Source organism: Xyrauchen texanus, chromosome 25 (genome assembly GCF_025860055.1).
Source record: "Xyrauchen texanus isolate HMW12.3.18 chromosome 25, RBS_HiC_50CHRs, whole genome shotgun sequence".
Taxonomy (NCBI): domain Eukaryota; kingdom Metazoa; phylum Chordata; class Actinopteri; order Cypriniformes; family Catostomidae; genus Xyrauchen; species Xyrauchen texanus.
The window spans coordinates 8,272,906-8,298,578 of NC_068300.1; the positions used below are offsets into that span (position 1 = coordinate 8,272,906).

The 25,673-nt window shown below is 39.5% G+C and overlaps 2 protein-coding genes across 3 annotated transcripts in view; both read left to right on the forward strand.

Moving 5' to 3' along the window:
• The window catches only part of LOC127619213 (cytochrome P450 2B4-like), a 54,420-nt gene extending 37,686 nt beyond the window's left edge, over positions 1 to 16,734 (forward strand). Inside the window, exons 1-9 of one of the 2 annotated variants that reach the window (XM_052092021.1) lie at positions 8,380 to 8,644; positions 8,824 to 8,983; positions 11,636 to 11,788; positions 13,078 to 13,238; positions 13,411 to 13,584; positions 13,736 to 13,877; positions 14,600 to 14,787; positions 15,257 to 15,398; positions 16,304 to 16,734. In XM_052092021.1, coding sequence (XP_051947981.1) covers positions 8,450 to 8,644; positions 8,824 to 8,983; positions 11,636 to 11,788; positions 13,078 to 13,238; positions 13,411 to 13,584; positions 13,736 to 13,877; positions 14,600 to 14,787; positions 15,257 to 15,398; positions 16,304 to 16,494 — 1,506 coding nt within the window. In that variant the 5' untranslated portion in view covers positions 8,380 to 8,449 and the 3' untranslated portion in view covers positions 16,495 to 16,734. Of the gene's footprint in view, positions 1 to 8,379; positions 8,645 to 8,823; positions 8,984 to 11,635; positions 11,789 to 13,077; positions 13,239 to 13,410; positions 13,585 to 13,735; positions 13,878 to 14,599; positions 14,788 to 15,256; positions 15,399 to 16,303 lie in introns of those variants that run through there. The other variant, XM_052092022.1, reaches the window with a different exon arrangement.
• LOC127619214 (uncharacterized) lies at positions 3,016 to 7,187 on the forward strand. Its single transcript, XM_052092023.1, has 2 exons — positions 3,016 to 4,162; positions 5,224 to 7,187. Exons 1-2 carry the CDS (start codon positions 3,695 to 3,697, stop codon positions 5,485 to 5,487), a joined length of 732 nt encoding a protein of 243 aa, XP_051947983.1. The 5' UTR covers positions 3,016 to 3,694; the 3' UTR covers positions 5,488 to 7,187.
• Positions 16,735 to 25,673: the final 8,939 nt, after the last annotated feature.

Consider the following 25,673-nt stretch of genomic DNA (forward strand, 5'->3'; position numbering starts at 1 on the left):
ATCATTAATGAAGAAAGGATTACTGTTGTAGAAATTTTGATACTCATTGATCAGTGATAGTCATTGCAAGGGAATGCCCCTGTGTCTGAGGAATGCAGAGGGGGAGGATCTGCTTCTGTTAGAGATCTTGGGATAAAAGAGTATAAAAAACAAGTCAGCCCTCCCCTTTAGGGTCTCGCACATGGCACAGAGTAACTCCTGTGTAATGACTGGGTCCTTCTTGCAAGAATAAAATCTTTTAAAAGACTGTTTGAGTCAGAGTGTCTCTTACGCAGTGATACTGGTTGGTTAATAATTTTTGTCACAACAATTTGGTGTCAGAATAGTGAGATTCCTTGGAAGTGCCTTCTGGACCTGAGTGCGGATGGTGTTTGGCCACCTGGACTGAGAAGTTCCAGCTCTACCTCTTAAGCTTAAGAGAGAGGGGCCGACCACATCAGGGCCAGGAGAAACTCCACTGGAATCAAATGAAAACGAACCCGTGGCAACCCAAATGTCTCTGGTAAGGGATGACTAAATTATTTTCTTTTGGTATAAGAGTGAGTGAATCATAGTGGCTTAGACTGTTTTCTGTGGTGCGAGTACAAGAGGTTCTCGAGCAGAAACTGAGACCTACGAACAGGTCAAGAGGTTTTCTAAACGGAGACTGAGTTCTCGCAAAAATTGTTTTATTAGGTTGGCTGAAATACTGAGCGCTGGAACGTACTCCAGAGAAAGATTTTGAGCAAACCGTAATTAACAAAGCACTAGGGAGTGCACCCTTATCTGATCTTGGGTTAAGAAAGCAGATCTGTTGGAGAGTCTGACAGATTATTAGACGTGTGTCGAACGGTAAATCCACAGAAGAACAGAAACAGCCAGTATGGGGAAATCTCAAAGCAAGCTTGCCAAATTTGATACACCGGTTTTCTGTCAAATGAGAAAAACTATAGGAGAAAAAACTATGCAGGACATAGAGAAACTGATCAAATACCATGATTTCCCCAGGGGAGGGAACACTGAGCACGACTAGACTGAGAGTAGTGCGAGAATCAGTGGAACAGGGCAGCGGGGCGCAAAGAGGTTGTTGTGGCTGCATTCAACATGTGTGTAACAGAATGTGAACAGACAGTGGGCTGTTGGCTTAAGGAAGCAGATAGAAGAGAACAAAAGCAAATGCAGAAAGAATTAGCATGAAGGATTGAAAAGTGCAGGGAAAAAAACTAAAATAAAATGTGTGAAATATTTGTTTGTATGTCAGCACCACCAGAACCGACTAATGAAAAGTATGTTTGTGTTTCCCCACATGCAACAGTGATTGTGCCGGCGCCACCGGCATATAATCATCACTATCCCGTGGCGGAGCTGAAACTGAACCTCGATCTTGACAGCTCTCCACCCAGAAGACGAGCACCGCAACAGCTCCTCCCGACTCTGACAGAGAAGGAGACCTGAATGATCTTTTTTCTGAGACCTGAGATTGCGCAAGCGGTGAAAGCAAGTTACATTGAATGGATGTGAGCGGTTGACCTCCACCCTGGCACACGCTGTGGACGCAGAGGAACAGCTGCTGACAAAGAAAGACAAAGCCAAGGTGAAGGGGGAGAAAGATCTTCAGCTGGCAGTTGTGCGACTACAGTCTAATGTCAGTACATCGAAACCACAGCAGAAGTGGGCCGACAAAAAGAAGAGAGGCTACAGAAATCAGCAGAAGTGGAACTGCGGCTTGTGTGAGACTGATGACCATGAGTTCAGAGAATGCACGAAATGCAAGCAGTGCAAACAAGAGGGACACTGGACTACAGACTGTACGGAGAAGAGAAAGGCAGACTGAGGCAGAGCAGAGAGCAGCGAGGGAGGGGGTCGAGCACAGGACAATCAGCTGCTGGCTACAGAAAAGGGAAGTGAACATTTCTTAACCACACACACATACAACACGCACACATACACTGATTTACATACTGCTCTCTGCAATGAAGACAGTGCTTGCAAATCTTTGAGTGTGACTGATGATGTTTTATGTGATAATGTTTCGGATGAATGTTTGAGAATGTACAAAAGTTCAGGGTTTTTACAAATGCCGAGATATCAAATGTTAGTTGAGGGGACATTAGTACATTTTTGGGTAGATTCCGGGGCTGGCCATTCTTCAATACGACCATGTGACTTGCCATGTGTCTCAAAATTGACAGGTTCAGTGCACAAGAGCACCTCAGCATCGGGCCATTTGGTTTCTGAAAAATTCACAGTGCCCTTAGAGTGTGAGTCGGAGAAGGGGAGGACATTTAAACATGCGTTTTTTCACCAGCTGTCCGGTACCTCTACTGGCCAGAGATTTAATGTGTGAATTGAATTTGACCCTTACGGGAGGTTCCTTTGGAATTAGCATTGAGGAAGAACCACAAATATGTTGTTCTAAATTTGAACCGCAGTGGGCATATGAATGGCGTGTGAAAAATTATGATTGGGCAAAAATGATCTTGAAATTGGCAAAAGATCGAACAATGTCATTTAACACAGAAAATATGATGCCTGACCAATTGCATTGCACGTCACATGTCGTAATTGAACGGGAACCACAATATGAGGAGGGGTGGTTTAATGGGGTACACTGCAAAAAATGATTTTCTTGACAAGTATTTTTGTCTTGTATTCCTGTCAAATTATCTAAACTTTCTTAAAACATGATTTATTTACTTGTCAAGCAAAATGGGATAAGATATTAAGTCTTGTTTTAAGATAAATCTGACTAAATTTAGTGAACTTTAGACTCAAAACAAGAAAAAAAATCTGCCAATGTGGTAAGCAAAATAAACTTAATTTAAAAGGAAAACAAGTTTATTTTGCTTATCCCATTGGCAGATTTTTTTTCTTGTTTTGAGTCTAAAGTTCACTAAATTTAGTTAGATTTATCTTAAAACAAGACTTAATATCTTATCCCATTTTGCTTGACAAGTAAATAAATCGTGTTTTAAGAAAGTTTAGATAATTTGACAGGAATACAAGACAAAAATACTTGTCTAGAAAATCATTTTTTGCAGTGTAGAAAATGAGAATGTGAAATTTGATGAGATTTTCTGGACAGAAAATGTGTGTGCGCTCTTAGCTTGCCTGACAGAAAAACAAATGCAGTTCTATTTGATAGCAGGGAGCACTGCCACCCTAATCAGCGACCATGGCCAAAGAGCATCTGTGGGCAGATTTGGGCCCCTTTGTGAGGGAATGCATGAAAGCAACAGATTGGGCTGAAATAAGTGCAGAAGTGAAACACAGCAGAAGTGTAGGAGCATTTATGTCAAAATGTGATTTTGAGATTGAAGTACAGTATGTGGATGATTTGTTGATCTGTGCATATGATGAAGCTATGTGTGTGGCTGACTCTGTGTCCCTTTTGAAGCACCTAGAACGAGAGGGACACAAAGTCAGTCTTTCAAAATTGCAGTTTGTGAAACAGGAAATAAAGTTTTTGGGACATGTTATCAGACCAAACAGTAAATCCATCTGTGACAAACGGGTACAGGCCATAAAAGATGTGCCAAAACCAATTACGAAAAAACAATTATTGTCATTTTTAGGAATGTGTGCTTATTGTTATATATTTATTCCTAATTATGCCATTCTTGAACAGCCTTTGCGAGCCCTGATGACAGGGAAAGGGCTGAGGTAATGTGACAAGCTTGTTTGGACAAGCGAAGCCGAAGAGGCATTTGCTAACATGAAAGTGCAAATGGCTCTGGCTCCCACTTTGGGTCTGCCAGATGTAAACAAACTGTTTGTTCAGATGGTTGATGAGAAAAATGGGTTTCATGACTTCTGTTCTTTTGCAGACTCATGGAGACAGACTGCGATCTGTGGCATATTTTTCAACCAAATTGATGCAGTAGCAGCAGGTCTACCACACTGTTTGAGGGCTGTGGCGGCAGCTGCACTGGCAGTACTGGCATCCAGAGAATTTGTGGGGTATTCTGATTTAACTTTGATGGTTCCACACGCAGTCTCCATGATTTTGCAAGAACAGAGAACGTCACATTCATCTACAGCCCGATGGCTGAGGTACCACACAATTTTATTGGACATGCCAAACATAACTGTTAAAAGATGCACAACTTTGAATCCTGCCACACTTCTCCCCACAGAGGAGGATGGCGAGGGACATCACTGTTGTCTGTCAGCGCTTGAACAGGTGTGCACACCGCATCCAGATCTATTACGCCATTAGACAATTGTGACAATATCCTCTTTGTGGATGGGTCAGCTTCCAAAGATCCACAAACAGGAAAGAATAAGGTTGGTTACGCGATAAGCACTGAATTTGAGGACGTGACATCTGGCAAACTGCCATCAAATTATTCAGCAAACTTTTTCCATAGGAGAGGAGAAACACAAGTAGAAGGTGGCTGGCTGTAGTTTTAAGGAGAATGTGTGGATGAGCTGTGATGTCATGCCTTGTTTACCTAAACACTTCTTTCCTCATTATGGAAAGTTGATACACGGCTTAGACCATGTATCAAAAGCGGGGATGGTTGCGCAAATGAAAGAATTGTGGTTTACAAAGGGTTTCATGATATTTGCTGAGAATTTTTGCAAAAGATGTGTAATTTGTAACACACATAATGTGGCAAGAGGGATTAAAACACCTATAGTATCTCAACCACCATCAGGGGGGGCTTTTGAGTATCTGATGATAAATTTCATCGAGTTAATCCCTTGTGGGAAACAGAAATACTGCCTGGTTATGGTTGACATGTGGTCCAAATGGGTTGAGGCCTTCCCAACCTCGAAACAAGACTCGACAGCAGTAGCGAAAGCTCTTTTAACCGAGATTGTTCCGAGATGGGGAATTCCAAGGAAAATCCGCTCGGACAATGGGACACACTTTATCAATGAAGCAATAAAGCAGGTGGGTCAGTTTTTGGGAATTGACATGAGAACACACTGCAGTTACCACGCTGCCAGTGGAGGCGCTATTGAGAGGGAGAATCAAATGATCAAGAACAAATTGGCTAAGTGCTATGAAGAAACTGGGCTCACATGAGTTAAAACACTCCCAATTGTGTTGATGTACACCAGAATGATAAAAAGAGTCAAAACAAATTTAAGTCCATTTGAAATACTCTTTGGTAGACCACCATTCATTGGAATAGAAAGGGGAAACAAAGGCTTCCATCAACAGATCTGTGTGAGAATGACATGTTGAATTATCGCAAATAAACGTCTTCTCTGTTGTCCAATGTTTGTGTTCAGGTGAAAGCTGCTCAGAGAAAGGTTGCTGAAACCTTCCTGCATAAAATCAGGCCTGGTGATTTCGTTGTGATTCGTGACCTGAGGAGAAAGAGCTGGAAGGCGAAAAGGTGGCTGGGACCATTCCAAGTGCTACTAATGACTCACACGGCAGTGAAGGTCGCAGAGAGAGCTATGTGGGTTCATGCCAACCATTGCAGGAAAGTTCCGTCCACATCGCAGGAGAATCAGCAACAGGAAGAGATTGTTCCGAGTGAATGTCAATAAACGCCGAGATCAAGTTTGAACACCAAGTACCACTATCAGTGGAAGAGCAAGGCCAACCACAGAGAATAACACGGCCTGTGTGCAGAGTAGACCCCATCGTGTGGTCACAAGCAGTAATCATTGTGAAAAGGTACGAACTGAAAATAATTCAAGGAATATTAACAACAGACCCCTGCATTCTAGCTGTGTGTGTTTAAGAGGAGCCAGACACAAGAAGAAGGGAGGAGACTGGAAGAGGCAGGCAGCCCTAGTTGTGGAAACAGCATCCGGCTGGGCACCATTAATCAGCAAAACAGATAAGACTCTGACTGCTTCAAAGACTGAACTCCTTCACACATTCTGGTCACACAGCTGCAGTACTGATCTAGCAAATGGAAGAAATGGAGCGTCCGAGACCGTGGCACCCATTCAGAGTGCTGGGAATGTGTGGTCTGGGTAAGAGTATGTGCATAATGACTTTGCTTGCAGTGACAATTTGTATGATAATACTGCACCTTACCGAGGGCCTGAGAGAGTTATCAACAGAAAACCACACCAACTGGACTGAGACAACTGCGCCAAACAATACCATCCGAGAAGCGCATTTATGTTCATGGAGCCAACGCGTGGCCTGGAAGGAGAAATTATCATGATTCAGGAAGGAACAAATGTGACTTTCAACTGCAACCCGTTTCAAAAGAACTGTCCGAACTGTGAGGGACGCAGCGAAGAGTATGTACCTTTCTATGTCTGCAGAGATCCATGCAAGAGGGGCGACGTGAATGTTTAACTTTTGCCTGGGGTTTTACAAAAGCACTATGCAGCAAATGTGCAGTGGTCATTGTTCTTAGGGGTGGGTACAACAGTAACAATTAATAAGATAAATGGGCTAGCATGGACAGTATTAGCAATAGCTAATAGCACAGAAAATGCTTTGACAATGATAAATGATGAAATGAAACAGTTAAGAGATGCGGTCATACAAAACAGGTTGGTTCTTGATATGTTAACTGCAGAGAAAGGGGGAGTTTGCAAAATGTTGGGAATGTCTTGTTGTTTCAATATTCCAGATTACAGCGACAACATCATGAATGTAATTGATCACATGAGAAAAGCTGTACAGGAGCCAGAACATGTTGAGAGTACATAGGTTACTTGGTTTATGAATCTCTGGGGAGGATAGGGGTATTGGCTGATTCAAACTGTGTTACCAATTGCGGTGATAGGACTGTTGATATTGTTATGTTTACCATGCATTATAACGTTTGTTTCCAGCTCAGTACAGAGACTGGTTAAAGCAGGGATGTCTGTTCAATTGGAAAAAATGACAGTCTATCCAGAGGATGATGAACACAAATATGATGATACAAGTAGCGAGAGCTACTGTAAAATGTGTTAAAATGAGGTATGTCTTTTCTTTCTGAGAATGTTTTGATATGTAAAGAGGGTTATAAGCAGTGGTCATCCATGTTACGAGATGACGTACAAGGAGAGGGTTTGAAATGAGGGATTTTATTATACTTTTATTCTTTGTATTTTTATAGCCTGCTGACAAAAACAAGAGATGTGACATAACCAAAATGTCAAATTGATGTGTTTTTCCTACTTAATCTGTACACTATTTCTTGTTTATACTGAGGTGACTGAGGATCTGATTTCCATGTCAGAAGTGCAGTAACAGTGTTTACTCATTTAGCCCAGCTTCAGATATAGTCTTTACTTGCTTGCTAATACATAAAAAAAAAATAAAAAAAATAAAAAACAGACTAAGCTTTTTTACTTTTTCCAAATGTTATTTCACAAATGTTTAAGAGTGATCATTTATGTGAAAATCAGAGAAGAAGAGTGTAAGTGTGATGATATGACTTAAAATTTGTCTTATTGTTTATTATTGTGATTGAGTAATCTGAATGATAAAAAGCGGGGAATTGTTGTAGAAATTTTGATACTCATTGATCAGTGATAGTCATTGCAAGGGAATGCCCCTGTGTCTGAGGAATGCAGAGGGGAGGATCTGCTTCTGTTAGAGACCTTGGGATAAAAGAGTATAAAAAACAAGTCAGCCCTCCCCTTTAGGGTCTCGCTCATGGCACAGAGTAACTCCTGTGTAATGACTGGGTCCTTTTTGCAAGAATAAAATCTTTTAAAAGACTGTTTGAGTCAGTGTATCTCCTACACAGTGATACTGGTTGGTTAATAATTTTTGCCACAACAATTACAGAGTAGAATTGTCTGTTCTCATTGGCCGTGATGCATTTTAGTTTCATGGAAAAGTGACTTAAAGGAATATTTCACCTAAGATATATTGGAGTTTCTTACTTCATAAAAACAGAATTTAAGATTTTTGGGATTTCATTTCAGTCCTCCTCCTTTAAACAATGCAAGTGAATGTACTCCATTTTTTTAACTGCATATTTAGGGTGCATCAAAATAATCCACACGACTCCAGTCGACAAATAAAGTTCTTTTGAATCCAAAAGATTTATAATTTTTTTAAACAAAACAATACTTATATACTTTTTAACTACAAATGTTCGCTTCCGTACATCTCTGTGACGAGCACTCATGAGAGGGATGATGTAAACTCATTGGAAATTGAGTAAATTCACTTGCATTGTTTAAAGGAGGAGGCCTGAAATGAAATCCTAAAAATCTTAAATTCTGTTTTGATGAAGAAAGAAACTCAGATATATCTTGGATGGAGTAAATTATCCACAAACTGTATCAAACTGTAAAGTAGTCAATTCATAATTTACTAAAGTCGCCCAGACGTTTGTAGAATGTTTCTTCTTCCTCTGAAGTCAAACAGTATTTGAAATGTTTTTGAACTCTGGTCTACTCCCTCTGAGCAGTGGGAGGGAAACATTAAAAGCGGGTGGTTTCCTGCTTCCACTGTGTTCCCTCCCTCTACCTCCTTGGATTCAGACTGTGTGCTACCAAAGTGTTTGTCTCGGAATTACCATTTCGGAATTTACCTTTCACCATGTGGACAACTCTGACAAATTTAGACCTGAACTCTGTGGGTCTGGCTCTGTCTCTGGGCTTGATATTTCTGGTTCTGTCTGAGATAATCAGGATTTTTTCCTCTAAAGCCAAAACTCCACCTGGTCCAACACCTCTGCCTTTTGTAGGAACAATACCATATTTTGTGATGAAGCCAATGGAATTCATTAGATCGGTGAGTCTCTGATCACACTACGGGTACAGGGCTTGATCTTTGGTCTGTTTTTCAATGTTGTGAATTGTGTACTTTGACCTTTGAAGTATAAACACTATTATACCAGGGTGAAAATAAATTGTAGATTGATGCCTACTTATTTAGTTGCATTGAAGTATTGTAAACACATTTCTGAGCAGCTGTCACAGTATGGAGAGATGACCACTCTGTATTTTGGGAGGCAGCCAGTGATAGTCCTGAATACAATCCATATCACCAAGGAAGCCCTGGTCCAAAATGGTTCATCTTTTTCTGGAAGGGGGCCTCTGCCAGTTATAGACTGGATAACGGATGGATATGGTCAGTAGCACATTATTCTGAAGATGTTTTTTAACAAATCCAAATTTGTTAAATTGCTCTTTAACTTCTGTGGTTTTATATACAGCCCAAGAAGGTGCATTGTTCACCTGTTGTTGTTATTGTTGTTGTTGTTTTCAGCACTACAAGGCAAACAATGTCAGGTTAATGACTCTAAGGTTCAAGCTTCTGATCTTTCATATCCATGTATCAGCAGCGGGCAGTGCATTTAAAGTCTAGGCCTGCAGTGTGATACATACCATTTAGAAAACACAGATTCACAATGAATAAGACACCCTATGCTTTTGGGCATCATACATTATATCACAGCAGACATTTTAAAAAACATCCACATATGAAAGCCAGAACTTGCCAGAAATGACACTTAATGTTCAAGCAAGCCTAATTTTAACTGCAACATGAATTTTGTGAAAGGAATATCTCCCAAACAGATCGTCATTTTTCATATGAATCTACCAAGGAGGTCTATAATACCTGGAAAAATCTATCTAATAATATTTGCAATTTAAATGTTGCTAGCAGCACATTTCGTTTCGTCAGGGTACACGGTTATGCTGTATTCCATTCAAGTTGGATGTGGGATATTCCTACTTGATATCTCAGAGCATAAATGTATTCCATTCCCCGATATTCGTAACTGTAACGCTCCCGTTAGCTTAGCAGGGGTTTGACTCTCATTAGAGATGTCTCCTAGCAACCCATCTGATAAACAATGCTGCAGCGCTAGCATTTGTGCTACAGGTGTACGGTAGTAAGTGTTATTTCCTAATTGCTTATTCCTCAAAAGTATAGAAAATGGCTATTATTCCCCACAAATTTAGCTTTTTGAGACCAGGACAGTGATATTTTGAAATGTACCTATTTCCAATGATAAAACGAGTGATTTTGTGTCTTTTTGGTCACATAAAGTCAGAAAAAACAACAACATATGAATCCAAATGAACATGAATGACTAAAATAACTACAAACGATTTAGAAGTGAGTCGTTTTTTAGATTTACGATTATACTGTAAATAACTTATTAATCAGCCCCCAAATGTACTCCTCATACTTCAAGGCATCCAGCAAGGTCTTAATGTTGTTGTAATCCTCTTTGAGGTGCACCGAATGAGCCAGTGGAAGAGAGACGGTACTTGTTACCATTATGGAGCAGCATGGCTTTGAGTCTCCTGGATGAGCTGTCAATGAAGAGGCGCCACTCTTGCTGGTTACAGGCGATTCCAATTGCCTCGCACAGACTGGTCACATTGTGGCAGAAGCAGAGCCCATCTTGATGGGTGAAGAAGCTGGAAAAAGGTTGGCGACGCTTCCTCTGATCTGCGACTTGCACGCTTTAATCCAACAAGTTCCACTGCTTGAGTCTAGATGTCAAAAGCTCAGCATTGGACTTGGTGAGACCAAGATCTCTAATCAAGTTGTTGAGGTCTTTTTGGATGGGGTAGTATGGGTTTTATCTCCTCAGCTCCACCTGTCATCTGGATCTACAACGTCTTCCTCACTCTCTGATTTGCTGCTCGCTTCTAAAGATGGCTGCTCTCTCTCCGGAGGAGTGGGTACGGGGAGCTCATGGCAGTGTGGCACTGGGGCAATGAATGAAGGAAGGTTTGGATACGTGATAGCAGGTTCATTCTTGCCAAACCGACGTTTGGAAGGGTCCACCAAGCAGAAGTAGTAGTTGCTTGAGTGGTCAGTGGATTCCCGCAAAATTCTTGGGATAGCGAACTTCATGGCTCTCTTTTCCTCTCTGAACCATCCTACAAAAATACTTTATTTCACCCATGACTCATTTTTCATTTATGATATATTTTTTCAATAACATTGAAAATGGTAAAACATTTAAAAATGAAAGACTTTTACAGTTTAAAAAATTAACACATTCCGAGCAACAATTGTCCATCTTACCTTCCAGAGATTTTTTGCAGTGCTTGCAGGTTAAATGAGATGCCCAGGGTTTGTCTTGATCCCCGACAGGCATGCCGAGAATATGCCTTGTTGACCTCACACATCTTAGCAAATGCTTCCACGGAGTACTTTTGTTACACGGTGTGATCAAGAGATTGTAATGTTTTATACACATGTTTCTGCAGGCGTTTGTTAAACAAGCTTTAATAGCATGTGATGTGGAAACAAACTAATTTTTAGTTCAAATTACATCACTTAAAGCGTGATTGCGTCACTCAAGGCCAGCTAGAAGGCCTTGACCAGGACGTATCCTAAAGATCACACCCACCAAGAACAAATAAATCAATCTGATTGGCTGATGAATCTGACAATCTGACTTTAGTTGCTCATTCATTTGCACTGTTGAAATTCTGAAGGCCTGAGGGGGTGGAGCTCAGACTCACGTGTTGCTTTGGGCTTCCGGCATGTGATTTGTGAAACAGTTTTCACGCTTTGCTTGTAAGCATCAAGGAATACATTCTGACTGGATAAACTTTTAGTTTTTCTCTATTTGTTTGTGGATTAATTAAGAGTCGAAAGCAATTCAAAATACATTTATTTGGCATGTTAGGCCAGCAGAGAAGGCTTTGCTAGCAGTGAAAATGTGCAACTGCCATGTATACATACAAGTATATTTTACATAATAATATAACTAACAGAATTTCTATCATTTCTACATTCTCTTTTTTACAGGTATCATACTGGCCAAATTTGGTCACTCTTGGAGGCAACAGAGACGGTTTGCTCTGCACACGCTCAGGAACTTTGGTTTGGGGAAGAAGTCGGTGGAAGAACGCGTGTCAGAGGAAGGATGCTACCTGGTTGCTGAAATGCTCAAAGTGGAAGGTTTGTCAAATTCATTGATGCATTAAGACAGACTGCTCAGACAAATTCTAACAATGTCAACATTTCAAACAATCTGTTTTAAGACTTTCAACATTTCAAACAGCTAAGTTGGATTTAGACCACATCAACACAATAAATGTATTAAAAAAAAAACATTGTTTTTGCTATATTTGCACCTCTCATCCACACTGAAACAGAGTTCTCCTTCACCGAGACTTTTTGAAAATGTTCTCTAGCATCACAAGCTTCGTGAAACCATTATGTTAGGAAACTGTAAATTGAGTTTTCAAATGAAAACGTATTAGTGTGGAAGTAGCTGTCATTTTCAGACTGCCCCAACAAACAACAACAGGGTTAAAGGTGCTGTAAAGTAAATACTGTATATTTGTTTTGATGGACTGGCCCTATTACCTGAAAGATATCACTCTTTGACAGCGCTAGTCTCTGCAAATAGCAAACAAAAAAGTGAAAGTGTGTCATGGTCAGATTCTTGTTCAGGCAATCAGAAGACTTTTTCCTGTGAATCATTTTGTACAGTACGTTCATACACGGGCAGCTGAAAGATAAGAGTGTGATAGTTTAAGCAAATCATTGAAAATATTCTGCTTCATAAGCAGTTATAAGTTGTTAGTATGTCTTGTTTGAACGTTATTGTGCTACAACTGCTTTTTTACAAATATGACAACGCTCAGATAATGTGCTGCTGCTCGGCTTTATGTCTGATTGCAACGGTCTAAACAGTATAACGCTATCTTTGGAGGGAGGGGTTTTGGAAAGAAGGCAGGGATTAATTCAGTGGTTTGGTAGAGAAGGCTAATATTACATCCAGCACCTTTAACATACTAACCAATAAAAAAAACCAAAAAACTGATTTCGTTGGGGAAGTGTAAATTACACGCAGGAATGGCCACAGAAATGCAAGTCAAAATTTGAACTGTAGGTGGCACTACATGGTTTGAGAGACAGACTCCAAAATTGGCATCAGGAATGTTTTGACCTTCTCCAATCAGTGTGCCAAATTGTACAACTTTTTACCATACGGTTCTGCCATAGATTCCCTACCAGAAGAAAAAAGATTTGATGGGTCCTTTGTGTCTTCAGTGCTTGGCCCCTGAAGCTCATCTTACCCTAATCTTCTCTACAAAGATAACTGATGATTTTGGAATAGATATGTTGATTTTAATTTAGCCATCACACACTCTTCATATGAGGGGTCAGGGTTCACTAGTATTCTTGTTCAGCAAAATTCTTTAAGCATTTTCGTAATGGACAGTTTTTCTCTGTCGAAGGCAAGCCATTTGACCCTCAACATGCCATTCACAATGCAGTTTCCAACATCATCTGTTCCATTGTCTTTGGAGAACGCTTCGACTATGATAACAAGAGCTTTGCACACCTTCTGAAAATCGTGAAAGAAAACATCATACTGTCAGGGTCACTTACCGCGCAGGTACGAACAAGCTCCAAATAAGTTCTTTGGACTTGTTTACTAGCATTCATTTTTAAAAACTCTTTAAACTAATTTCCTAGATGTAAACTGCTGTTGACATTTTTATATTGTTGCCTGTTAAACCAACAACATATAGCTATAACATATAACATAAAGTTTTTTTTTCTTTCAGCTATTTAACTTGTGTCCCTTCATCAAGCACTTCCCTGGGCCACACCAGAAAATCTACCAGAACGCTGAAGAATTAAAGGGCTTTATCAGGGAAGCAGTTAAAGAACACAGAGAAACTTTGGACCCAGACAACCCACGAGACTTTATTGATGCCTACCTACTGGAGATTGAAAAAGTGAGATATCACCATGACAACCCACTCTAGAAACTGTACAGTCTGGTCTTTGATGGTACAGTTTGTTCACTTGACTTAGAGAGACATTTTGAAGGTCTTTATAAACAACTTTGGTAAATTTGAGATGCGTTTTTTTGTTTGCCTGGAGCAGCAAAAGTCCAATGATGATTCCACATTTCATGAGGAGAACATGGTGATGTCAACCTCTGACCTGTTCTTGGCTGGAACTGACACCACTTCAACCACTATCAGATGGGGACTCATCTTCTTGATGCAAAACCAAGATGTACAAGGTGATAAATACTTATACAGCTATATATGTATAGCCATTACTACTAACATTAGAGTCAAGTGTGTGAGAATCGTTATATCCAATCTTTTAAACTCATCATGCCATGACCAGCTCAACACAGTAGCTATTCATAAAGCCCTTTTTCCTCCATCCACATGAAATAAGTAGGTAACACATGCTAGAATATCTACCTAGATAACAAGGATTGATTGCACTCTGTATACTTATATTTGAACACATAAACTCGTCTGATCAGGGCCAGGTGACCTTCAAACCATCCTTATTATACTGGAGTTCTTATAGACCAATTAGTTGATTAGTCTAAGCTTTATAGTCAATCCATTGACTTCCATGGTAAAAGCATCCTTACGAAAATCTCCAGTTCATGACTTGCATCAAATTCGCCACTGATCATTTTCACATGCATATTTTCTTTTCGGCAAACTTAAGGCAAATTGTCCATTGTTGCCAAAGGTTTGCTGGAGGTTCACCACTTCCGGTGAAGAGCTGCAAAGTTCTGGCAAACACTTGCAGCCGATCAAAACCTAATTTGCATGTGAAAATAACAAGCGGCATTTAGCTGCAAATTTGCGGCAAGTTTAGATTTTTTGCATTTTTGTGCCCTATGGAGAGATGCTGTTGATTGACCTTAAGTTATATTTAACTCAATATATTCTTTTAATTCCATTTTTGTCCCACAATGCTATGGTTTTTAAAATACAGATCGATGTCATGAAGAAATAGTTCGGGTACTGGGTTACGACCGCTTGCCCACTATGGATGACCGTGAGAAACTACCGTACACGTATGCCACTGTTCATGAGATTCAGCGCTGTGGCAACATTGTACCTGCTGGTGTGGTTCATGAAACGACTCAGCCCACAATATTGCAAGGATACAACATCCCCAAGGTAATGAATGCAAGATGAATGGATAGATGATAGATTGCTTGTTGTTTTTGTTGATGGAAAACTGCTCCTACATGTGGTGTGAACTTAAATTCCCTTAGTGGAAATGTATCATGTTTGTACTACTAGTGTCATGAAGTGGAATGAAAAAATAACTGGATGGGTAAAATTTATCAAGTCAAACTTTGATAATGGATTGACAAAGTCTGGCCTAACTGATTAAAAAAGGTTTTAAAGCCTGAGATTTAAAGGTTATAAAGTAAAAAAAAAAAAAGTTAGATAGATAACAGCTACCTAGCTGAGCAGATTGAAATGAACGAGAATGCTATCGGATAGTTTTCTCCAGGTATTTTAGAGCTGAAAATGCACCGACAAATGGCTTACTCTAAATTTAACACTGAAAACATTACACACATCAGCTTTATCAAAATATATGATTTCTGTCTAACACACTCTGACTTTGTCCTTCCAGGAGACTCAAATATTGACAAACTTAACAGCAATTTTAAGTGATAAGGAGCAGTGGAAGTATCCGGACACTTTTAACCCCGAGAATTTCCTAGATGATGACAGACATTTCTTCAAACCAGAGGCGTTCCTTCCTTTCTCATTGGGTGAGTCATTTGGGTAACACTTGAGATTACAGCCCGCAATTTACAGCGCAAGTACACCAAATTTACAGCGTACCTTTTTGTAATAATAGTGTACCTATAAATTACTTACGTGTAGGTATAAGGGAACAATATGCAACGTTTGAGGAATAAAGTAACAACATTGAAAATGTCTATAAGTATTTTATAACTAAAGGGTTAACTATTCAAATATTACGTGGTACGTATGACCTATAATGCTAAACAGCAATCTTATCTTTGCGAGCAATTTAGCAAGAACATACACTGCGTACCTTTCGTAATAATACATAGGTATTATATTATAATATATATATATATATAGGATATATATGTAGGATACTTACCTTATGAAACTGTCCATCTCAGCTGTGAGTCACACCAGCAAATTATTTAAATTATATAGTCATGACAACACAGTATCACATTACCCCCCCCCCCCCCTTTTTTTTTTCTTCTCTTGCTATATATATATATATATTTATAATACCTATGTATTATTACAAAAGGTACGCAGTGTATGTTCTTGCTAAATTGCTCGCAAACATAAGATTGTTGTTTAGAATAGTAGGTCATTCATACCACGTAATATTTGAATAATTACCCCTTAGTTATAAAATACTTACAGTATAAATTATTTGTAATTTTCCATGTTGTCACCCCTTTATTCCTCTAACTTTGCATAATGTTCCCTTATACCTACACCTAAGTAATTTATAGGTAAAATATCATTACAAAAAGGTACGCTGTAAATTCGGTGTACTTATGCTGTAAATTGCGGGCTGTAATCTAAAGCGTTACCGTCATTTGTTGGTGACAATAATAAATCAAATATGACCAAGAGTCATTTTAACTAGGCAAATGTTGACTGTGTTATTTCCATTTATCAGGTCCAAGGGTCTGTCTCGGTGAGACTCTGGCGAAGACGGAGCTTTTCATCTTCATCGCTTCTCTTCTACAGCGGATTCATTTCTTATGGCCATCTGGTGAGCAATGGCCAGACATGGATGGGATTGTCAGTGTGGTTCGCTCTCCTCGGACATTCAACATCATCTGCCACAGCAGAGCTTCCAAAGAGTGATCATCAGTAACTTGTTCAACATCTTAAGAATGTTTTAGGATTCCGTAGCTAGTTTAAGTTTAGATATAGTTTTGAAACTAACATTTAAAAAAATAGTTGAATAGTTGAAGCCTATTTTAATTTCTCGATCGTTGTCTTTATATATTCGTTGTTCTTTTTATATCTTTATCAAGGGAACATGACGGATTATAACGTTTTTTACATATTTTTTAAACAAGCAAAATAAAACTCATCTGCTCTCTCGGAGGTCTCTGCCTTTTCATTATATGTCCTCCATGCCATAGTTTTTTATGTGGGATATTAATTTGTTGTCAAGGCGACTGTATTGAAAGAGTTATGTAGTGCTAAAATTCGTTCTGATAACGACAAATGAGAAAAGGAAAAAGCAGGCAAAATAAAATTTAATTGAATTGAAAAAAAAAAAAAACATTTTGTATTTCATTTTAAAAACATTGATTTAGTGTAATAAAATGGTACAACTGTCATGGAACCACGAAAAAGGCGCCCTAAAGGAATTGCATCCAGTCACAAGTAAAACCGGAATACCCATTGGAACGAAATGTAGAAATCAAGCGTTGCTTGAGGTTGCATCAGATGGACGGTTGGATTGATAGATAGATAACCTCATTTATAATATGTTATGGCTTAATGGTTGAAGATCATTTCAGCACTGTGGTGGTATCATATTACAGTAATAGTATCAGGTGGTAAGGCCATGGTACTTTGATATATAAATTGGTACTGAATAATCTCCACATTTATATACCATGATATTGCTACACCAGTGTACTTTAAAGAAACCTGTATTGCATGAGATTGCATCAGATAATATAATCTTGACTGAATGCTTCAATGCCGTACCTTTGACATAGTTGTTCCTACTGTATTTTTCACCTTTACAGACATCTTGCATCATATCATTAATGAAGAAAAGATTACAGAGTAGAATTGTCTGTTCTCACTGGCCGTGATGCATTTTAGTTTTATGGAAAAGCGACTTAAAGGAATAGTTCACCTAAAAATGAAAATTTGCGGATAATTTACTCAACCGCTGGCCATCCAAAATGAGAAGGATGACATAAGCTTGTTGGTAAGGTCACGTGTCAGGTGGAGGCAGGAGCATGTCAATGTTGTTGCATTATCTACTTATGCATTTTCTTTGGCAGAAATACACAGGCTACATGACTGTCAGGAATTCAAGCCACACAAATTGCAAACCAAGTGCGAGAGCGTTTACTGAGATTCACAGGATTTACAGAGTTTACTCAGTGAGATCAATGGTACAGTGGATATCACACAGAAGAGCAGCTTCACAAACGTATTTATGCAGGGAGTGATGAGCGAGTGAACTGAGTGCAGATGTGGTGAATTAGAAATCGGGTGATGAGGAGCGGAGCACTGAAGGAGGTGCAGATCCCGAGGGAGGTGTGACAGTGACAAAGATTTCACACATACCTGAGTTCATGGAAAAACAGCATGAATTCAGATATCGACCCTTTGTTTCTCTTTGGTCTGCAATCATAACGCTTCTGTCTCTCACTGATTCTAGGTCAGTACTGGCCACTGATCTTCGGGAAGCATCCCAGATCTCTGCCTGAACGGATCATATGCATAATCAATAACAAATGCATTTTCTGTAACACTTAATAAGGTTGTAGGATATACGTCAACATCAGTTAATTACAATGAACTAACACTGAACAATATCTTGAGATATTGTAAATGTACAAACTCATCAGTAACATTAGCTCACGAATACCTAAACTAATTCTAAAAATGTATTTGTAAGCCTACATGAATTAATCAGCATTAACCAAGATCAATAAATTATTCATAAAAATATATTTTTCATTTTTAGCTCACAAAAAACTGCTCACTTTGTTAAATTGTAATATTCTAGGCACTTGTATTATGCTGTTGACAAACCTCAATAATTTGATGTTTGTCATTTTTCAAAGTGTTCCCAATAAACTGCAGCAATTCTTTATAGCGCACCTGCAAAACAGCAGCATAAGTAGAATGTAACAAAATATATGTAATTAAAAAAGTATATATATTTTATCCCCTTTTTGTCCCAATTTGGAATGCCCAATTCTCACTACTTAGTAGGTCCTCGTAGTGGCGCGGTTACTCACCTCAATCCGGGTGGCAGAGGACAAGTCTCAGTTGCCTCCACTTCTGAGACAGTCGCAACTTATCACGTGGCTCGTTGGGGCTCATGCTACTCTCCGCGATCCACACACAACTTACCACGCGCCCCACTGAGAGCGAAAACCCCTAATCGCGACCATGAGGAATTGGCTCAGTGGTTGAGGCTCAGGTTTACTGACCAGAAGGTCAGGGGTTCAAGCCCCAGTGCCACCAAGATGCCACTGTTGGGCCATTGAGCAAGGCACTTAACTCCAGGTTGCTCTGGGGGATTGTCCCTGTAATAAGTGCACTGTAAGTCGCTTTGGATAAAAGCCTCTGCCAAATGCATAAATGTAAATGTAAATGTAGTTTGTTGAGTGCGTTACTGCAGAGACGTAGCGCATGTGGAGGCTTCACGCCATCCACCACGGCATCCACGCACAACTCACCATGTGCCCCACCAAGAGCGAACCACATTATAGCGACCACGAGGAGGTTACCCCATGTGACTCTACCCTCCCTAGCAACCGGGACAATTTGGTTGCTTAATATCTCTGAGCTCACTGTAGGTCTGTCTTTAATAGTGTACAAGTTATCGCTAAAAACTAATTTGTCTATGGAGAAAATGAATGGTATTTTTTACTTTCGGAACCAATACAAACAATACACCATCTTATTTTATTCATAATTTTTTTTTTATTCCCAATTTGGAATGCCCAATTTCCATTGGGCTCTAAGTCCTCATGGTGGTGTAGTGACTCGCCTCAATCCGGGTGGCGGAGGACGAATCTCAGTTGCCTCCACGTCTGAGACCGTCAATCCTTGCATCTTATCACGTAGCTTGTTGCGCACATTGCCGCGGTAACGTAGCACATGTGGAGGCTTCAAGCTGTTCTCTGCGGCAAATGACATACACCGATCAGCCACGACATGGTGCCATATGGGCTGGTTTGAGTATTTCTGTAATATTTGTTGATGAGAGAGCTCAAAAGAGGTCAAATGAGATCCGGATTGGCGCTGTTTTGGTGGCACAAGGGGGACCTACACATTATTAAGCAGGTGGTTTTAATGTTGTGGCTGTTCGGTGTACATGGCAATACCATAATTGAAATATTATGAATTCCACGATGTACAAATTTTCAGGGTACCTGCTCTGGGTTGGTGGTGTTACTGAAGAGATTGAAGAGATGGGCCAATGTCGAAAGCTTCAGCAGAATCTTCTGTTTGAGGAACAGGTATGTTAGTTCTGATTGGTGGACGGTTCCTGCATGGAATGGGTCCAGTGCATTCAACATGTCCTCAGTGTTCTGGAATGTTGGTGCTTCCAAATCTTGTAGTTCTTCTGCAATAGCTGAGAAGAGCCAGCTGTCTGTACTTGATTTTACTGATTCTTCTCTCTGAACACGTATTAAAGTAGATCAGTTATTTTGTTTTTAGTGGACATACAGTATGAACTATTACATTCAGTGATTTCTTAAGGTACATCATTTTCCATAACTTGGTTCACTTAGCCCTTGTGTCAGTTCCAAAATCTACCAATAGGTTTGTCAATGGACAGTCAACCCTTTTTTAAAGTTTTTTTCTTTTCAATTTTATGCAAATTTGAATGTATATTGCATAAAATAATGCAATAATGTTTATTTTACTTTATAAATGTGTGTACATCTTATTTGTTGTTGTTAAAATGTATTATGTTCACCAGCATCCTGCTCTCTAGATATCGGTATCAGCATCGGCCATTGAAAAAAAACACATATCGGTCGACCACTATTTATCATGTGAAAATAAAGACACCATGGAGGGATACAAGAGACATGGAATTAGCACAGCTTTAGAAAGCTGGTTGCCTGATACAAAGGTCAATTAAACAGCTTAGCGGTCATTGTATAAATGCATTTGCAGAATGCAGTGTTGGCAAACCAGAATCAAGTATTCCAGAGAGCTATGCAGTAAAATGTAAATAAAACGTACATCTCTGTATTTTGCTGCAGTTTATGAAAGTCAACCTCCAGAAATTGGTGTTAGAAATTGGTGCTTTCTAGTAATAGCGCAGGGGTTTTTCAAAGGCTCGAAAAATCTGCATTCCAGGTCCTTTTATACCCGTATGTCCGGGGGAGTGGCATGCAAATTCCACCTTCCACTGCGACCGATATGTGTTTTTTTTCAATGGCCGATGCTGATACCGATATCCAGAGAGCAGGATGCTGGTGAACATAATACATTTTAACAACAGCAAATCAGATGTACACAAATTTCTAAAGTGAAATAAACCGTATTGCATTATTTTATGCAATATAGATTCAAATTTGCATAAATTGAAAAGAAAAAAACTTTAAAAAAGGGTTGACTATCCATTGAAAAATCTATTGGTAGATTTTGGAACTGACACAAGGGCTAAGTGAACCCAGTTATGGAAAATGATGTACCTTAAGAAATCACTGAATGTAATAGTTCATACTGTATGTCCTCTAAAAACAAAATAACTGATCTACATTAATACGTGTTCAGAGAGAAGAATCAGTAAAATCAAGTACAGACAGCTGGCTCTTCTCAGCTATTGCAGAAGAACTACAAGATTTGGAAGCACCAACATTCCAGAACACTGAGGACATGTTGAATGCACTGGACCCATTCCATACTCAAGCTGTTTGTGTTCTTCAGATGTCTGTAGGACCGAGAGCGATCTCCACATGGTGCTGTCACACACTGTCTTTCAGGAACCTGGGGGACTCGGAACATTATTTCCATTACTATTCATGTCCAGCAATATACTGTATGAAGTTAAGACTACAGAATAAAGCAGTTTTATTCTTGATAACATTCATTTTAGTGAAAACTTGGGAAACTGTAAGGATTTGAGAACTTTGGACAGCGTTCCTGTGTAGTGTTTACTGTAGTTGATCTTTCATTACTTGTCTGAGGGCAGCTAACAGGTTCTCTGTGTGCTGAACTTGTCTTAGATGCTCCCGGTTTTGTCCAGATGATGTTCTGCTTATATCTTCATTCATGACTGTGTTAGAAGGATTGGCCTCTGAGCGGTTCTTTACGTCAAGTTGAACTGTGGGACTTTATAACAGGATATACACAATCAAACAGTGCATTTGGCTTTCAGTTGCACCTATTTTAACTTCAAAAACCCAGACAACCCCCTCTCCTGCAAAAAGTTAATTTGTTGGATAATGCGATATGCCTGGCGATAATCCTAAAATTATGTCATCAGAACGCATGGAACATCGGCACCCCCACCACCAAAATATAGCTTACTGAATATTATTTGGGGGGGGAGGGAGAAGGACTGTCTATTCCAGAGGGCCGATTATCACTAGTAAGGCCGCCCCAGTCCAATAATCTTTTAAAGTAGAAATCTACGCAATCTTTACTTTAAGACTTTAATACCTTTTCTGTTATACTGGCTCAGTGGTTGAGGCTCTGGGTTACTGACCAGAAGGTTGGGGGTTCAAGCCCCAGCACCACCAAGATGCCACTGTTGGGCCCTTGAGCAAGGCACTTAACTCCAGGTTGCTCCAGGGGATTGTCCCTGTAATAAGTGCACTGTAAGTCGCTTTGGATAAAAGCGTCTGCCAAATGCATAAATGTAATGAAATGTAAATGTATTTACAGTCATATTAATTCAAACACACAGCGTGTTGTAAAGAAACCACTCAACTAAAACACATTTGCTGAACAGCCCCTGTTATTAAAGAGACACTACCATTTTAACAATTGTTATTCATAATGTAAACACAATGTAAATCCTACAAATGATGCATTCAAAATGCATATATTCACATTAAACACATTCAATATTGGTGAATTTAACAAACAAAAGCAGGCTCCTACAGAATCTATGCAAGGGTTTGGTGAAATTTGGCAAAGATTTCAGGCAGATTTCAGGCTCATCTGCATGATGGGGTGCGTTCCATTCAGAAGTGATCATCCCAACACCCTATTTCCCTCAAAGACTTTGCCCTCTATTGTGAGAGCTTCAATGGGCTGAAAGGTGAGGTGCCCAAAAATAGTGGTCATTTGGTCATTTCTTTGGAACGACCCTACAGCTTGGCAACCATTATTATTCTTCCATCGAAAAGCCCTGCGAAGGCATCATTTAAGCCTTTTCAAAGTGTCCAAAAATCCCCTAGACTACATTACATTGACAGAAAGTTAAAATGAGTTAAGAGTCTGTTCTTGAAGGCCAAACATGCAGTTATAGCAATTAATAGTATAATAAACGTTACGGGGCCGGGCCTTGACTACTTGAGCCCGGCCCCCAATCGGGCTAATCAGCCGAGGAGAGGGATAAGTCCAGCGGAATGTGGCAGTTCGGGAGAGAGAGAGCCACATGCAGCTGCCATGTCTGCGTTTATGTTTTTGTGTCTTTTTGTTTAAGTTCCTATTAAAATATTACTTTGATTGTTCAACCGGTTCCCGCCTCCTCCTTTCCCTTTTAACCTTGTTACAACATTATTGTTAATTATACTTGATCAAAATCAGCATAAAAATGATGAGTGCATCAAAACATGATGGTAGCTATTTTGGAAAATGAAATAACAAGGTCTTCTACTTCCAGTACAGCATGAAAACCTTCACCAGGAGTCAGCAGACATCTCATACACGTTGTGATGATGATGTAGAGGCTTTTAAAATTGATGTATCAAATATGATACGCCCAGCGTTATAAGGTTAAAGAGTTGCTCAAATTTTTTTATTAGAAACAGAGAGGCAAAAGGGTCCTATAAGGTGGCTGGGGCTCCTCATAGTCACAGGGACCTGTTGAGGGGGCCTTGAATAAGCTGTGGGGCAACCTGGATGTGGAGGCTTCACGCTATTCACAGTGGCATCCATGCACAACTCACCATGAGAGCCAGAACCACACATTATAGCGACCACGAGAAGGTTACCCCATGTGACTTTTCCCTCCCTAGCAACTGGGCCAATTTGGTTGCTTAAGAGCAGGGGCGTCGGACTGGGGGGGTAAAGGGTACCGAGTACCCAGGGCCGGAGGCAGGGGGGGCCCCTTAGAAGTCAGTTTTCTATACATACATATTTGGTACGGGGGCCCAGCAAGATGGTTTGTACCCAGGGCCCAAAATTTGGTGCTACGCCCCTGCTTAAGAGACCTGGCTGCCCCATGAAGCTCTGGCAAGCCCTGGTTTTACTCTTGTAAAACCTTGGTTAATTTTCGTAAGGAATGGATAAAGGCATTGTGAGGCAATGCAAAACTATTTCAGAAAAGAAATTCCCACCCTGTCCTCTAAGGGGCTCATTAGAGGTTTTCTTGCATTGAATTATTTACATTTACATTTATATTTATGCATTTGGCAGACGCTTTTATCCAAAGCGACTTACAGTGCAGTTATTACAGGGACAATCCCCCCGGAGCAACCTGGAGTTAAGTGCCTTGCTCAAGGGCCCAACAGTGGCATGAACCCCCAACCTTCTGGTCAGTAACCCTGAGCCTCAACCACTGAGCCACCACTGCCCACAATGAATTATATTCATTGTTAAGATCAGAAAAAGTATAACCATCTTTAGATCAAGGTGGACTTGAAATTTGAAACAATCACCAAACAAATTACATATTAAAATGTTTATATAAGTTAAACACATTATTTAATCTGTTTTGTGGTTATTTTCAAAAATGGGCAATCATTGAGGCATGATGCTTTTGCCCTCAGATTTCCATTCATCCATTATATGGGGGTGCTAAAGAGAGCAGATAATGAGAAACAAATTGTGACTACACACACACTGTGTACATGCATAGGCTACACACTGTACATGCAATACAATATCATACAGTTATAAGAGTGGTTTAAGTTTCCAAATAATTTCTGGGGCAATTGTATGTACATACATAAAGTAAGAAAAGAAAATCTACTAGTTCATGAAGGCTTACATTGGAAATGATCAAATACAGTAAATACTTGTATGTTGTACTAGACACGTTTTTTTTTAAAGATTGACCGAATCTCTGTTTTCTTGTGTCTTCCAGCTATATAACAACTCTATTACCAAGATTACACTGCACTTGAATGTCTGCCTGTCTCTAAGATGCACTCCCTGATGAGGTTTGGAGGAGTAATATCCACAAACAACAGTGCACAGGCCGTTCTCTCTGGGGCACTATGGACTCTAGGGGTAATCTCAACTGCGCCGTGGTTACATGACCAGCCCAACCCCTCTGCAACCAGACCGCTTCAAGAACACAAAGAGATAAGAGTGATTTATTATAGTCCCATTGTGAAGGGGAGTTATTCTGCCTGACTATTCAATACTGAAATCCTAGTGGTAAGTAAATGTTCCTAATAGGTGTCCTCTAGCTAAAGAAAAGTGCAAAACAGCTCTTTTATGTCTCTGCTGTTAATTGATTTTGTATTCTAACAATTATTATCTATTCCAATCAAATCTGAAACTCATAACCGTAGGTATTAAATTGGGAATAAATTTGTCCCGCAACATTTGTGCTATAGACACGAATGATACCTTAATTTGTGTGGCAAAACCTGTAAAGAAAATGTCCTGGTCCTATTTGACTCCAAAACCAAAGCAACAAAAAATAAATTATATTTTGCATATAGAAAATTAATACTATTTTTAGTGCCATTCAGACTTTTTACATGAATTGTCATTATTTTTATGACAGTTATGCACATTTTGTCCACCGATTCTCATTACTGCAATGCAAAGTAAGATGATCGTTATGATATTCTCATAAACATCACGTTAATGTTTTTGTTTATTTAAATGGTTAAATTAAATTGAAGTTTTAATACATCATAGTAGTACTCCCTGAGTGCTGCCTTTTGTTTTTTCTTATTTTAATAATAATAAATAAATATTGTACAACAGCATCATTTTTACTATAACATAGTAAAAAGAAATTAGTGTAACAGGAATGAGAATCCTCAACAAAAATAAAAGGGGTTTGTACAAGGAAAGTATCCGAATGTGTTGCGGTAATGAGAATTGGGGGGTACAATGTGCTTAAGTGTCCTAAAAATAATGTCACAATGCAAAAAAAATGTAATAGTCACAAATGTAAGCTTAAT

Excerpts from the sequence above, each read along its gene's own strand:
- LOC127619214 (XM_052092023.1), top strand. The coding sequence starts at position 3,695 with ATGAAAGTGCAAATGGCTCTGGCTCCCACTTTGGGTCTGCCAGATGTA. Across the intron at positions 4,163-5,223 it reads GTCTGTCAGCGCTTGAACAG|GTGAAAGCTGCTCAGAGAAA; the intron begins GTGTGCACACCG and ends GTTTGTGTTCAG.